Here is a 13,223-nt window from a genome sequence, read left to right on the forward strand (position 1 = left end):
CACACACACACACACACCCACACCCACACCCACACCCCCTCCCCCTCCCCCTCCCCCCCCCCCCCTCCCTCTCCCTCTCCCTCTCCCTCTCCCCGGTTTCTAGACATACTGTTTAGATTAAGTGGTTTAACATCAAGGTCACATATCAGGAGAGCTAGAATTCTCATGTTGATCCTGTGCCAAACCTGTACTCCAAGGTCACATATCAGGAGAGCTAGAATTCTCATGTTGATCCTGTGCCAAACCTGTACTCCTAAAAATCACAGCCAATGTGTGACCTCTGAATCACATAGGGCCCCAAATGTAAAAGCAAGCTTAATTTTTTTTTTGTTAATGGCTTGCCCTCAGTGGTATCCAGTCATGTCTAGAACCGATGTCTCCTTATTTCTCTGATATGGGGAGGTCATTCTTTGTGGGTTCATGTGTAGCCCCTCATCCACTCTGACTTAAGGACACCTTGTGTTAGTGGCTGGAGGAGAGGCTTGACCCAAGTCTCTTGCATAGAATGTGGCTAAAAGGAACAATCCCTCTACTGTCTTCTAGGAGTGGACATGTCCTCCCTGCCGTGGGATCTGCAATTGCAGTTACTGCCGGAAGCGAGATGGCCGATGTGCCACTGGAATTCTCATTCATCTGGCCAAGTTTTACGGCTATGATAATGTCAAGGAGTACCTGGAGAGGTAAGTCTCCAGCGATGTAAAAGCGTGTGGGAGACCCTGTAGGCCCTCGTTTTCTCCTCTGCTAATCGGTAGAAACCACCTTGAGTTCCATCCATTCTGTATCCGTTTGTACTGGAGAGGCTCCGGCCTAGAGAATTCCTTCCTTGATACAGAGTATTCAACTCCACAGTGGCTCTAACCATTTCCACTTGCGGTGCAAAACACATGCATGAGAACGTCTGTAAAAACATTCTCCACAACCTGAAGAGCAGGGAGTTGGACAGCGTGCGCTGGGGAAGGCGGGCTACAGATGCGAATTCTATACTGTCAGGTTGTGTTAGGAACTCCGAACCGAGACACGCTTGGCATTCTGTACTCAGGGCATGTGGAGCCACGTCTCGGTGTGCACCCCTGGGTGTTCTGGAACCACCGTAGCCTAGAATGCTGCTTCATGGTTGCTTCTGGTCAGCTGCTTACGAACACCTCTCCATCTTTCACTCAGCTTACAGAAGCAGCTGTAGAAGATGAGCGAAAGGAGAAGGAACGCTCGAACGTACCCGAGTCCCACTAGAGATGTCTGCCATTTGTGCCTAGCCTTAGAGCTGAACTTCACAAAAGCTTGTTTCCTAGAACTTACTGTTTCTAATACTATTTTTTTCTAAAAAGTTTATATGCTTAAAAAGATTTCTCAGGAAAATAGTACAGCAGAGAAATCTGTATACTCACCTGCGCAGACCTGTATTGTTACAAATACCTGCTGAAGATTTAAAAGCACAATTTAAATGAGGCAGAGTTAAAGCTCAGGTAAGTTTCACACAAGATGCTGTTGCCTTTGCTGTTCAGCTCTCCCACAGTCATTCAGGCTACTCCTCCTCTTACAGAGACTGTTGCTCTGCCTCCTGAGTGACCATAGCTCAAGCCTGTTTATCATGCTCTAGGTACTGAATTCTGGGTCATTAGAAATTTATATTGAAGAATGTTCCCCCTAAACGACCAAGTGCAATTAACCACACACTGTGAGTAAGGTGTCCTTTTTATTAAAAGACAGCAAAGACGGACCAAGTTATAGACACTGGAGGCCTCATATGCCTGCCTTTTCCTTCAGGACCTGCCTGGAGCCTGCTGCTTTTTTAAAAAGATTTTGCTTTTTATAGAATCCTTACTGCATTGTTTTTAAGACTTAGGGAAACTTAAGAGATAAGCCATGGTGTTTTGTATGGTATGGTGGAGGAAGCTAAAATTTTCAACAAGTGTGTGTCCCAGATAGCTGTTTAGTGTTTTGTGTTGTTTTTGTGTAATACTACTATTCTCCCTCCTCAGAGAACAAAAATGCTCTAACAAAAAGAACGTAAGCCAGAGTACCAAGGCCGTTATGCCTCCAGCAGCAGGGCCACACCCGCCAGCACCCACCCAGCTGCCCTGTTTTTGCTCTTCAGCCTGAAGGTCCACACGTAGGTGTGGCCTCTCGCTTTGGTTTTGTAAACGGGGCACTCGTACGTGTGCTTAGTTTCTTGTCTGTCCACGGTTACGGCCTTGGCAAAGATGACAGGCATCGTGGATGTTAACTCCTTAAGGCGGGCCTCAACAAGGGCTCCTGACTGGATGTCCCATCTGGCACCTGTGGCAGAAACAACAGTTGTGTAACGGTGGCGTGTCGGTACCGATGCTCTAATTGTTTGATGCAATAAATGTTCCACATTTATCACGTTGTCACCTGTCTGTAGCATCCTTGTATGGCTGAGGAGTTTAATGGTTTAGCCATTTTAGAAGATCAGATTTTGTACAGATTCAAACCCTTTATAGCAAACTAGAAAGCATGTAAGACACAGCTTTCTAACATTCTTTGCATTCAATGAGCTTGGAAGTGGAGGTCACTCACTACCTAGCCTTGAAGTATCTGAGCCGTGGCATCTGCCTCACTGTGAGCGTGCTGCTGCCGATGAGGTGTCCTGCAGCGTAAATGCACAAATAGAGACACACAGCATCAAGGGCACCTGCCAGGGCGTGGGGACATCTGGGAGCAGAGTAGTAGAGCAGATGTACTGAGAGTATTTTATTTAGAAAGTAGAGGACGGGCCACCGAGATGGCTCAGTGGGTAAAAGGCAAGGTGTTGGCAACCTGACCCCCTGAGTTTGATCCCCGGAGCCCATAGAGAAAGCCAGATGTGGAAAGACACATCTGTAGTGCCAGCATTCCTACATCAAATATGGGAGGTAGATACAGGAAAATCAGTCTTGTGGGCTAGCTATCCTGGAGTATGTAGTATGGCGGAAACGGCACAAGAGACCCTGCCTCAAAACAAGATGAAGAGAGAGACCCGACTCCTGAGGTTGATCTTTGACCTCTACACACAGTACAAGCTTAAAAGCAGAGGGTGGATTTTGAATTGATGGTAGTGAAAAGCAAAACACTATGAATTACATGCAGGACTTGAGTTTCTGAGGTTTTGTTGTTTTGTTTTGGTTGTTTTTTCAAGACAAGATTTCTCTGTGTAGTTTTGGTACCTGTCCTAGGTCTCACTCTGTAGACCAGGCTGGCCTTGAACTCACAGAGATCTGCCTGGCTCTGCCTCCCAAGTTCTGGGATGAAAGGCATGTGCCGCCGCCACCGCCGCCCAAGCAGTTTCTGAGGTTTTAACACCATCTGATGATAGATGTGCAGTTTAAATAATAGTCATCACCCTGAGTGCCGAAAAGTTTGGCTTATGTTAGACACACACCTGGATATTTAGATTGTCTGAAGGGAAGAGGAAGAAATAATTACCAATACAAGGTTATCATCTCACTGAGTAGCTGTTGAAGGAGAGGGACCAGCTTGTATCTAAGACAGCTCCACACATATCCCTTAGTAGACTCACCTTCCAGGTGGAGCCCGTGGAGATACGCGCCTTCTCTGGGGGGGTGGCCATAATCTTCCTTTGTTTTTTTGGTAACGTCCACAGTCAAGCACATTCTGTCCAGTGGCCACTCATTTTTTCGAGCCATAGTCTGCATGATTGCTTTGGGAGGAAAAGGAAGAATTGAAGGTAAAATCTGGTTTACAGGCTCCCAAGAGCCAACAGTGCCCCACGGAGTTCTGCAGGTTAGAGTGAGGCTGGGCACACAGGCTTGTGCAGGACCAGTTTGCCTCCATGTCACAAACTAGAACACGCCAGCGCGGCAGCTGCCCTTGGCTTCTGTGTGGCCTGTACGTCTGCAGCATGACGGACGAGGGAACGTGGCTGACGTGGCTTTTCACTAGGACAAACCGCTGTGGCTGTGCCTGGGGGCTCACTCCTTCCTAACCGGAACTTTCTCTAGTTGCTACCCCTGCTCTATAATGATTGTTTGAAGACTGGTGAAGAAGGGCAGGAAGTTGTCAAGAGTAAGTAAAGCCAGGCGGGAGTGCTGCCTCGACTCCAGCCATACCTGTTAAGAAGGACTGGGGGTTGAAGAAGCCAGAAAGCCACACGACGGCTGGGAGTGTGAGGTCTTGTGTCCAAGTGTCGAGTTCTCGGCATCGCAAGAGGAGGTCGTTAAACCTGGTTAATGGAAGGGAGGAAGAAGTGAACTTGCATTTTAGTAAAATGAATTTCTTCCAGGAAGATAAGGGACTGTGGAGCACACAGTGGTGGTACGTGGGCAGGGAAAGCCTTCTCCAATGATTTACGAGTTGGTGTCCCTGTATGAGTCTGGTTTCTTCCTGCTGAGAGTTTATACGTGCAGTTCTTGTTCCTGTCACCATTAGGAGTAGGAAACGCTGGACAGTGTGGGCAGGGATGGTACAAAAGCCATTTGAACAGGGTTGACAAATACCACCACTCTGTCAGATACAGTAGAAGTGCAGCAATGTGTGTGTGTGCCTGTGTCCATTACTGTTAAAATACAGAGTTGCCAGGGAAGAGTAGGAGAGTGTTTCACACAGAATAATTGCTTGGGAAAATAAAGGATTCTAAGGAAAATATTCACACACACACACACACACACACCACAGCCTGGTGGAAAAAACTCCGGCAATGTTATGTTGAAAACATTGAAAAAAAATGTTAGGATTAAAAGGCATGGTGAGAGGACCCTGGAGAGGTGGCTCAGCAATTAAAAGCACTAGCTGCTCTTTCAGAGGACCCAAGTTCAATCCCTTGCATCCACATGACAGTTCATGTCTGTGACTCCAGTTCCAAGGGATCTGATGCCCTCTTAGCTTATACTATGTAGGGGGGGAATTTCAAAACAAGACTGGAAGAAAAGCAGTTCTGATAAACAGTGATCAACAAAACAGAACAAAAATAAATCTCGGAGGAGGCTCATGCTTGGAGGTAGGTTGAGAGGTCTCTGGAAAGTGTTGATTTTAGGTTGTGTTTGGAAAGTTTAGTGTATGTTACATCATAATTACATCATAAAGGACCCTCTCTAAGTAGAAACGGTACAGAGGTAAGTAAGTGCACAGTCAAGAAAATTACTAAACCCACAAAGTTAGAAACACACAAAGCTAGGGGGAAAAAATACAGAAATTAGCAAGCACGAAGTAATACGATGACAAAAAGCCGAAACTTATAATGAATCATAAAATACAGCTAAATGCAAATCCTCCATTTGTGGGTACGTAGACCTAGCCTTTATATATCTATAATGTTAAAACTCTGTTGAGGTCCACTCACTCTCCTGAGAAGTGGTGATCCCCTGGAAGTCACCTAGCTGTCCTGCCCCTTTGCTCACACCTGTGTTACCAACTCATACAACCTAGAGTCATGGGGGAGAGGGAAATTCAAATGACTTGCCTAGATCAGATTGGCCTGTGGACATTTCTGTTGGGCACTATCTTGATTGCTAATTACCGTGGAAGGGTCTGCCCACAGTGGGAGACACTACCATCCCTTGGTAGGCGGGCCCGAACTGTGCAAGCTAGTTGGCTGAGTGAAGAGAGTAAACTAGTAAGCAGTGTTCCTCCTCGGTCCCTGGACAGTGATAGGTAGACTGTTTTCTGGAACTGTAGCTGAAGGGAACCCTTTCTTCCCCAAGTTTAATCATAGCAACAGCAAACCAGAACAGCACCCATCCCCCACAGCCACTTGGGGAGACTAACAGTGTGGATTGTCAACAGCATCTGAGGTCATCTGAGGTCACCCGGGAGACAAGCCCACAGGCACACCTGGGAGTTTAGCCTCTGGGAATGCCTGTTAAGGGATTATCTTTATTAGGTTAATTGATAAGAGAAAACCTACTATAAATACGGGTGACCCTGTGGGATCCTGGGCTGTATAAATGGTGAATGTGAGCTGAGCCACTGGTACTCCTTGCTCTGCCCCTTGACTGTTACATTTAGTAGCTATCTCAAGCTCCTGTCACTGAGGCTTCCTTCAAGTGATGGACTGCGTCTGGAACCATGAGCTAACCTAAACCAGTTTTTCCTCCCTCTCTTAGGCTGGTTTGGTCAAAGTGTTTTATCACAACAGGAAAAGAAGCCAAGTTGGGCAGGATTCCAACATGCTGTCGTTTGGAATTCTAACAGCACCTTCCAGATTGGTTCTGATTCAGGAAAAAAATACAGGACAAAGAACTTCACTCCAAAAAAGGAATAGATAAGAGTCCTGTGATGCTTTCTGAATAGTCTACCAAGACCACAGAACATCTGGGGGTAAAATGTCAGCCTTCAGCAATCCCCGTTTCTGCCTCTGGCTGTGGCACCAGCAGTGGTACCGCCCATGTGAAAGCAGTCTAGCTTTCTAGACACTGTACTTTCTAAAGTCCTCTGATTGCATCAGTAATTACTGGTTTAGAAAATAAAGGGAATAAGATGCCAACAGGCAAACTCAAGTAGCTCCTAGGACTTTTAAATAAATGAGGAAATTCTGTTTACATTTTTTTTCCAGATGAAAATATGAAGACCAGGAGATCAGGTATTTTGTCAAAGAGCAGTTACCTAATTAAGTGGGAGAATTTGAATCTTGGTCTGGCTTAACTGACTTGCTTTTGGAGGAAAATACCAGAGGACCTCACGTGAAATTAGTAGAGTTTGCCTGGTGATGGTCATGGAGCAAAAGTTCTCACAGGAGAAATGGAGAATGCTGACCTTGTGCTGATGTTTACAGCTGCTGGTGGCAGTGGAGATGGTCACTTACCACTGGGCCAGACCATAAGTAGATGGATAAGCCAGTTTGTTCCAAGTGTCTGGAACTCGGTCATAACTCAAGGCATACAGCTGGGCTTCCACATCAGGAGATAATGTCAGCTCTCCCTTGCACAGAGAGGAAAGGCCACCGTGAGTACCCTCCAGTGTGGTGAAGCCCCGTCTTGTCCCACTTGTGAGTTTACCTTCAAACCAAGGTCTAATTGTTGAAGTGAAACACGGATTTCCCGGATGAGAACATTCATCCTCTCACACTCTTGAAAGCAAACCAGAACATACGGGCTTCGATTTGGGTTCTTTTGCATTATCTCTGCCATGTTGAACTCCTCTGGAAGTCTCTCTAAAATGTCATCCAAGATATTCTTAACCTTAAATCAATGAAACACACAGACTTTATTTCATTTTTGCTTGTGGTAATTGGTGGTTTGAATGAAAATGGCCCCCATAGGCTCATGGGGGATGGATGGCATTAGGGGTTGTGGAGGAAGAGTATTACTGGGAGTGGGCTTTGAGGCTTCCAAGTGCTCAGGCCAGGCCCAATGTCACTCCTCTTGCTGCCTGCCTATCCCGATGTAAAACTCTGGGTTCTTCCTCCAGCACCATGTCTGCCTGTACGCCACCATGCTCCCTGACTAAACCTCTGAACTGTAAGCCAGCCCCAGTTAAATGTTTTCCTTGATAAGAGATGCCGTGGTCATGATGTATCTTCACAGCAGTAGGAACCCTAACTAAGACAGTGACTATCACACTTTCTGAAGTCTCAGAATAGTGTGGCTTCCAAAGGTGCCTGCAGCCTCTGGTCACTTGCTAGCTGTTCAGAGTTTCCACATGAGTACTTGTCACCTCCCTCTTTTAGATTCCACCATGGTCAGTTTATTCAGTTAACATTGAATTTGCCAACCAAGTGGCATCTGTGTGCAAAGATGAGGGGCTGTCCCTGCACCTCACCTGGGCAACACAGTCGCGCTGGCACTGATGGTATAGGTGTGGAAGAGCCAACCCTGAGAGCATGAAAGCAGAACTGGCCCCCTCACCCATTGCTGTGGAGGTGGATTAGCCAGGGCAATTGCTGGAGGGCTCCCCCTAGTGGTGAGGACAGGGGAGAACTGGCGGACCAACCCTGCAGCTGCCCAGGCCCAGAACCAGGGTTATGACTTGGCCCGCCCCAACATCCACCCCATCTGTGATCTGCTGGAGCACAGGGACTGTCGAGCAGACCCAAAGCTGCAGGATCTCCACAACACAGGGCAACAACAGAATATCCAAGAAGAGTGCTAGTGAGGGCCCAGCATCGATAGTGTAGTAGAAACCAGAGGCCTCGAACCAGAGCAATGACTTTGCAGTGAACACCTGCAAGTAATGATGTATGAAAAAAGGGGTTTACTGTGGAGTCACTGTCTCACTGCAGCTTCCATGATGAGATTTTTTAATCCCCCCACCCATTTTTCTCTCATTTTATTTTGAGGGTGCAGGGGTGGAGGGTGGATTTGAAGGGACAGGGAAATGAATGGGATCAAGATACATGATGTTGAAGACACTTAGAATAAATAAAAAGAAAGTTTAAAAATATTTAAAAGATGAAAGGGGAGCAAGTAAAAATTACTTCATGTATGTAAATCCAATGTCCATCTGCATGTGAAAAGAGGCCTGTAACTCAGCCAAGGAACGCAAAGTTAAAAGCACTGAGCGACAGCTTATCCCTAACAGACTCTGAAGGTGGTACGGTCGTTGGAGACCAATACGCTGCCAGTGGGGGTATGACTGTCGGAAACACGTGAGGAAAATGACTGGGAGTCCTTTAATTAAAACTAAACACTCCCTATCCGTGGTCTGACAACCCCATTTCTGAGCACAGCGAATCTCAGACTACAATCCTGGGGGTCAATGTTTGTCTTTTGACAGAGGGTTGTGTGAGGATGGTCATGGCCACTCAGACACCCACCCACAGGGATAAAAACTGTATATTCCTATGACAGAACACAACAAGGAGGAGCCATTGGTATCTGAACAAATGCGTGAGTCAAAGAAACTTGCTACGAAGTCAAAGGAGTCTGGCAATAAGTACCGTGTAAGTCCGTGTCCTTGAAATTCAAAACCAGTCAATATGTAAAGATGGAGGTCGGGAAGGAGTAGGGGTATCCTGGGCAGCTGAAAATGTTCTACACCTTGACCTTGGTAGCATCTGACTGCGTCGGTAAAGCTCAACGGAGACTAATACCTAAGATTAGCACACTTCACTCTAAAGATTAGAACAAGAACAATCTCCTTACCTTGTCTTCTGCAGACTGCCCCCGTTCCTCACTGCTGACCGCATTCCTGGGTTGCATTTCCAGTAGAGTTCTGAAGAGTGTGTTGGATGTCACTGTCAGGAACTCTATTTCAGCGTTGGGGTGAAGGCCATACAGTGCTGGGCTTTCTGGAGGCAACTTGTCCTCTATGTACTGGTGGTAGCCAGAATAATCTAGGTAGGGCGGAGCTGCAAACCCTGGTGCCAACATGAGTTCATCTTCAATCTTCAACCATAAAGAAACACTAGTTATTCCAAAGTTAGGAAGGTATCATCACTTCCTGAACACAGAACATTAGCAAAAAGTCCCACTGTGATGCTGTGTGATACCAGACTCCAAAATGCTTCACGATCAACACTGTGCTTATGTTGACCCACAACATCAGGCTGACCACTGAGGACAGTTCCAAGAAACACAAACCATGTCTCTGAGGAAAGGTAATTTGCAATGTGCTCAGGCTAGTGTGATACCGTACACGTACTATAAGTAAACATGGCTGCACCATCACTGCCTATGAGTCAATGTTACCTGCTTCAACTTACTGATTCTCAAACATGCCTATTTCCTAGAGAAGAAATCAAAATGTTTGGTCATTAATTTGCCCAAGTAGGTGTTTTGAATATAAACTTAATTCAGAACCCATTTTGCTAGTGTAGCTTCCCCAGTATTGAGATATAAAATGCTCCCCCATGTTCACATATTAAAGGTGTGGTCCTCAGCTGGTGGCACCATTTTAGACAGTTCTGCAGACTCTAGGATGTGGCTTAATTGGAGGAAGTCGGTCATTGCAGGTGGTGAAGAGCGTGTCCCTAGCTGCTCTCCTTTCTGCCTGCTGTGAGGGAAACCACTGTCCTCTGCCACACCTTCCAGTGGAATCAGTTCACCGTGGACTGATGCATCCTAAACTCTAAGCTAAGCCTCACTTCCTCGTGCTACTTTGACAGCAGTGAAATGCTGTTAATGTAGCCAGTGTAATACACTCCACATGACATATCACAAATCACATGATACATATGAACTGTACAAATACAAGGTTGAGATGACTTCCATTTTATAGGCCATATTATACTAAGAGTCAAATTACTGCTTCCTCCCCAGTACCTTGGGAGACTTAGGGTGAGGTCTGTGTTGCTACTTCAGGTCCATGGACATGAACTGCTCAGGACACAGTTGTATGGGAATGAAAGGCCACAGCAATGTAACCTTTATTAGCCCATCCACTTCACTGGGGTTTGAGGGAAGGTAGACACTCCATAGAGAGGGATGTTTTCCACAAAACTAAGGTGAACAGAAATAGCAAATCTACACACAAGAAAGTAATCTTCAAAATGTAACCAAAGAATTTATGGACCCGAGTCTGCCCAGCAACAAACAGTCCAGTGCTTAAAATATTCTTGCTACTATATTTCACATTCCTCTCATCCAGTTCTCTGTTCTCGGGCATCATTAACACCTCTTAATTTCCCCAGTCTCTTGTATCTTGGATTCCCTCTACACATGCATTTACATATACAAGGAAATGGTGTTTTTTTTTTTTAAAGATCATTGTCCAATACAGCACTTTTTTGTCTAGACCTGGTAATTGTTTTCTGAAAGATTTTGTCTGCTACTGTGTGTCTTGAACCACATCTCTTTACAGTTGTGTGGAGAGAGTTTCATTTATTCATTCGATAATCTGGGGTGATTGCCCCATACAAAACACCTTGGAAACGGAAATCTTCATAGGAACTCAAGGCAATGAAGTAGTTGTGGTTTTCCACACTGTTGTGTTGTGTGTCTTTGAATAATGGTGGATTATTTCCTCTCACAGTCCTAGATGGCATAAAGAACATGCAAACTTGGTAGGGATTTTCAGCTGCTGTCTGTGAACTCCAGGACCATTTCTAATATTTGAGTCAGCATTTACACGTTCATTTTGTACCAGGAATGTTCTCAAATTATCTAACCTTTCATAGTGCCAGTCACAAATGTGAAGTGACCAGGGGAAGGAGCAAATGGAATTAGCTCACCACCACCATCATCATCCCAAGCTTGCTCTATACATATCTATCATTTCCTGTTTACTTATAAAGAATGATATAAATTTACATGTGATTAGATTCAGAACGTTCCAAACTAAAGTGCACATAGAAAAGTTAAACTCACCATCATTAGCTTGTGACGGGTAAGTTAACCAAAAAAAACAAGGAAGAAAGGAAAAAGGTAAAAAAGAAAAGCCAAAGTTAAACACATCCAAGTGGAACTTTGTTCTCCACAAACAAGGGCTTGCTCTTTTTGGTTACTACTGACAGGAAGATGAAAGGACTTCTGAAAGCTGCAGTTCAATTTATCCTTCAAAGAATTCTGAGTGCAGAAAACCAACTCAGCAGGGGTTTGGATGTTTGAGTGCAACCGGGCAGTGCCAGTAGGCTGGAAAGTGGTCTGTTTACAGACCAGGGGGTACGATTTTCATGTCCGTCAAATTGCAAAGCAAAGGACAGCAGCAAACTAAGGAACATGGCATTGCTTATCATCCTTAATGGCTTCAAGAGATTACAGATGTGTCAGCCATAGTGGCGCATGCCTGTAATCCCAGCACTTGAGGCTACACAGCAAGATCTTACCTAAAAAGTTTTTAGAAACAAACCCCACCAAATAAATAAATAAATAATAAAACATCAGTAAAATGGATCTCATGGTCACAGTGGCTGTGAGGGTTTATCAGCCGCCAACACCAAGACACAGAACAGGCTTTCCAGATGTGTGGGTCTCTCTGCCCCAGGAGAAGACATGCCTATTTTATGCACATCTTCATTTTTCTAGGAAGGCAAAACAACCCACAAAGTACATGAACCAAACCTCAATTCTTACTTCAATACTAAAATGTTGACAATTGAGGAGGAAGGTTCAGTTCATAACATTTGTGCCCACCTGACTTTAAAGAAAACCCAAACAACTCCTGTTTCTTTTATGTTAAGATTTTACACGTGTGTGTGTGTGTGTGTGTGTGTGTGTGTGTGTGTGTGTGTGTGTGTGAATACATGTGCACATAGGTGTGCAGTCATGTTCAGAGGCCTAAGGAGGGCATTGTGTGTCCTCTTCTGTCATCTGTTTATCCCTTCGAGGTAGGGCTGTTCCCTGGAACTGGGCTTCTGTCTCTGCTGGACTGGAGGCCAGAAACCAGTGATCCTTTCTCCTCGCCACTCTTCGAAAGTTCTGGGATTACAGACATTTCTTTGTTAGGTGCTGGGATCTGAACTCTAGTACTCATGCAAAGCAAACACCCTTAACTACTGGAGCCATCTCTAAATCCTGATCAAATCCAACCTTTCCACTGAAGGGCTGTTGACAAAACTGCTTCCTGTGGATGGGGCCATACCTGTATTCCTGTATTCCTCTACAATGGGGCCTTTTTTTTTTCTTCAGTGGGAGGGCTATTTGAGAAGATGTTTTAAATTCTCAAGGGTTTAACCCATTCTCAACAGACGTTTCTCCTAAGAACATGAGAAGATGCTCAGTATCTTTGGGAACATGTAAACCAAAGAGACAGGACAGTTTCATCCCATCAAAATGACTAGAACAAAGAATGTGGATAGTAGCAGTGTTAGTAAGGCTGTAGAGAAGACAGAACCTTTGTGCATTGGTGGAAACAGTCTTGTGGTTTGTCCAACCAATAATCATAGTCACCAACTGACCCAACAATTCTACATCCAGCCTTCCCTGTAGAACTAAACACAAGACCACACAAAAGCTGTATACAGATTTGCATAGGAACAGTATAATAGCCCAAACCAGAAGTTAGCAAATATTAAAGAGTCAATGGAATCATGCACAGACAAATCAGAGCTCCACATCATGAAACTGCCCCCAAGGATCTGAATTTATCTTTGTAGGAGTTGGATAAGACGTTAACATGTGCAGGTATTGGAAGCTAGGAAAACCAGTAACTGCCAACTGTGCTTACTCAATGGGCTATTGTTCTTTGTTTTCATACTGTGTTTCCTGTGGGGGGAAAAAACCAACTACTTGCCTGCCTCTCCACATAGTCTTAGTAACGGCAAGGAGTCCCTAATCTACTGCAAGTCTGAACAAACAATATTGGCACTTGGTCGTTTGGGTCCAAACTACATTGGCTCAGGGTGCTGTTGGGAGTTTCAGAAATTACTCAGATGTGAAGCCCATTGCCAGACT

At 45.1% G+C, this 13,223-nt stretch overlaps 2 protein-coding genes across 7 annotated transcripts in view; one reads left to right on the forward strand and one right to left on the reverse strand.

Moving 5' to 3' along the window:
* Nucleotides 1-13,223, forward strand: part of Cdca7l (cell division cycle associated 7 like) — a 79,445-nt gene that overhangs the window by 37,688 nt on the left and 28,534 nt on the right. For 3 of the 5 annotated variants that reach the window (XM_052739200.1, XM_052739196.1, XM_052739197.1), the window contains one exon: nt 544-680. In XM_052739200.1, the coding sequence (XP_052595160.1) occupies nt 544-680 (137 nt within the window). Of the gene's footprint in view, nt 1-543; nt 681-1,161; nt 1,564-13,223 lie in introns of those variants that run through there. The other 2 variants (XM_052739198.1, XM_052739199.1) reach the window with 1 other exon arrangement.
* Dnah11 (dynein axonemal heavy chain 11) overlaps nt 1,675-13,223 on the reverse strand; it is a 318,597-nt gene continuing 307,048 nt past the window's right edge. For both annotated transcript variants that reach the window (XM_052739195.1, XM_052739194.1), the window contains 6 exons: nt 9,036-9,278; nt 6,951-7,133; nt 6,758-6,873; nt 4,068-4,180; nt 3,518-3,658; nt 1,675-2,277 (listed from right to left, as the gene is read on the reverse strand). In XM_052739195.1, the coding sequence (XP_052595155.1) occupies nt 2,030-2,277; nt 3,518-3,658; nt 4,068-4,180; nt 6,758-6,873; nt 6,951-7,133; nt 9,036-9,278 (1,044 nt within the window). In that variant the 3' untranslated portion in view covers nt 1,675-2,029. The remainder of the gene's footprint in view (nt 2,278-3,517; nt 3,659-4,067; nt 4,181-6,757; nt 6,874-6,950; nt 7,134-9,035; nt 9,279-13,223) is intronic.

This window comes from Peromyscus californicus, unplaced genomic scaffold (genome assembly GCF_007827085.1).
Source record: "Peromyscus californicus insignis strain IS unplaced genomic scaffold, ASM782708v3 Scaffold_15__1_contigs__length_86483966, whole genome shotgun sequence".
NCBI lineage: Eukaryota > Metazoa > Chordata > Mammalia > Rodentia > Cricetidae > Peromyscus > Peromyscus californicus.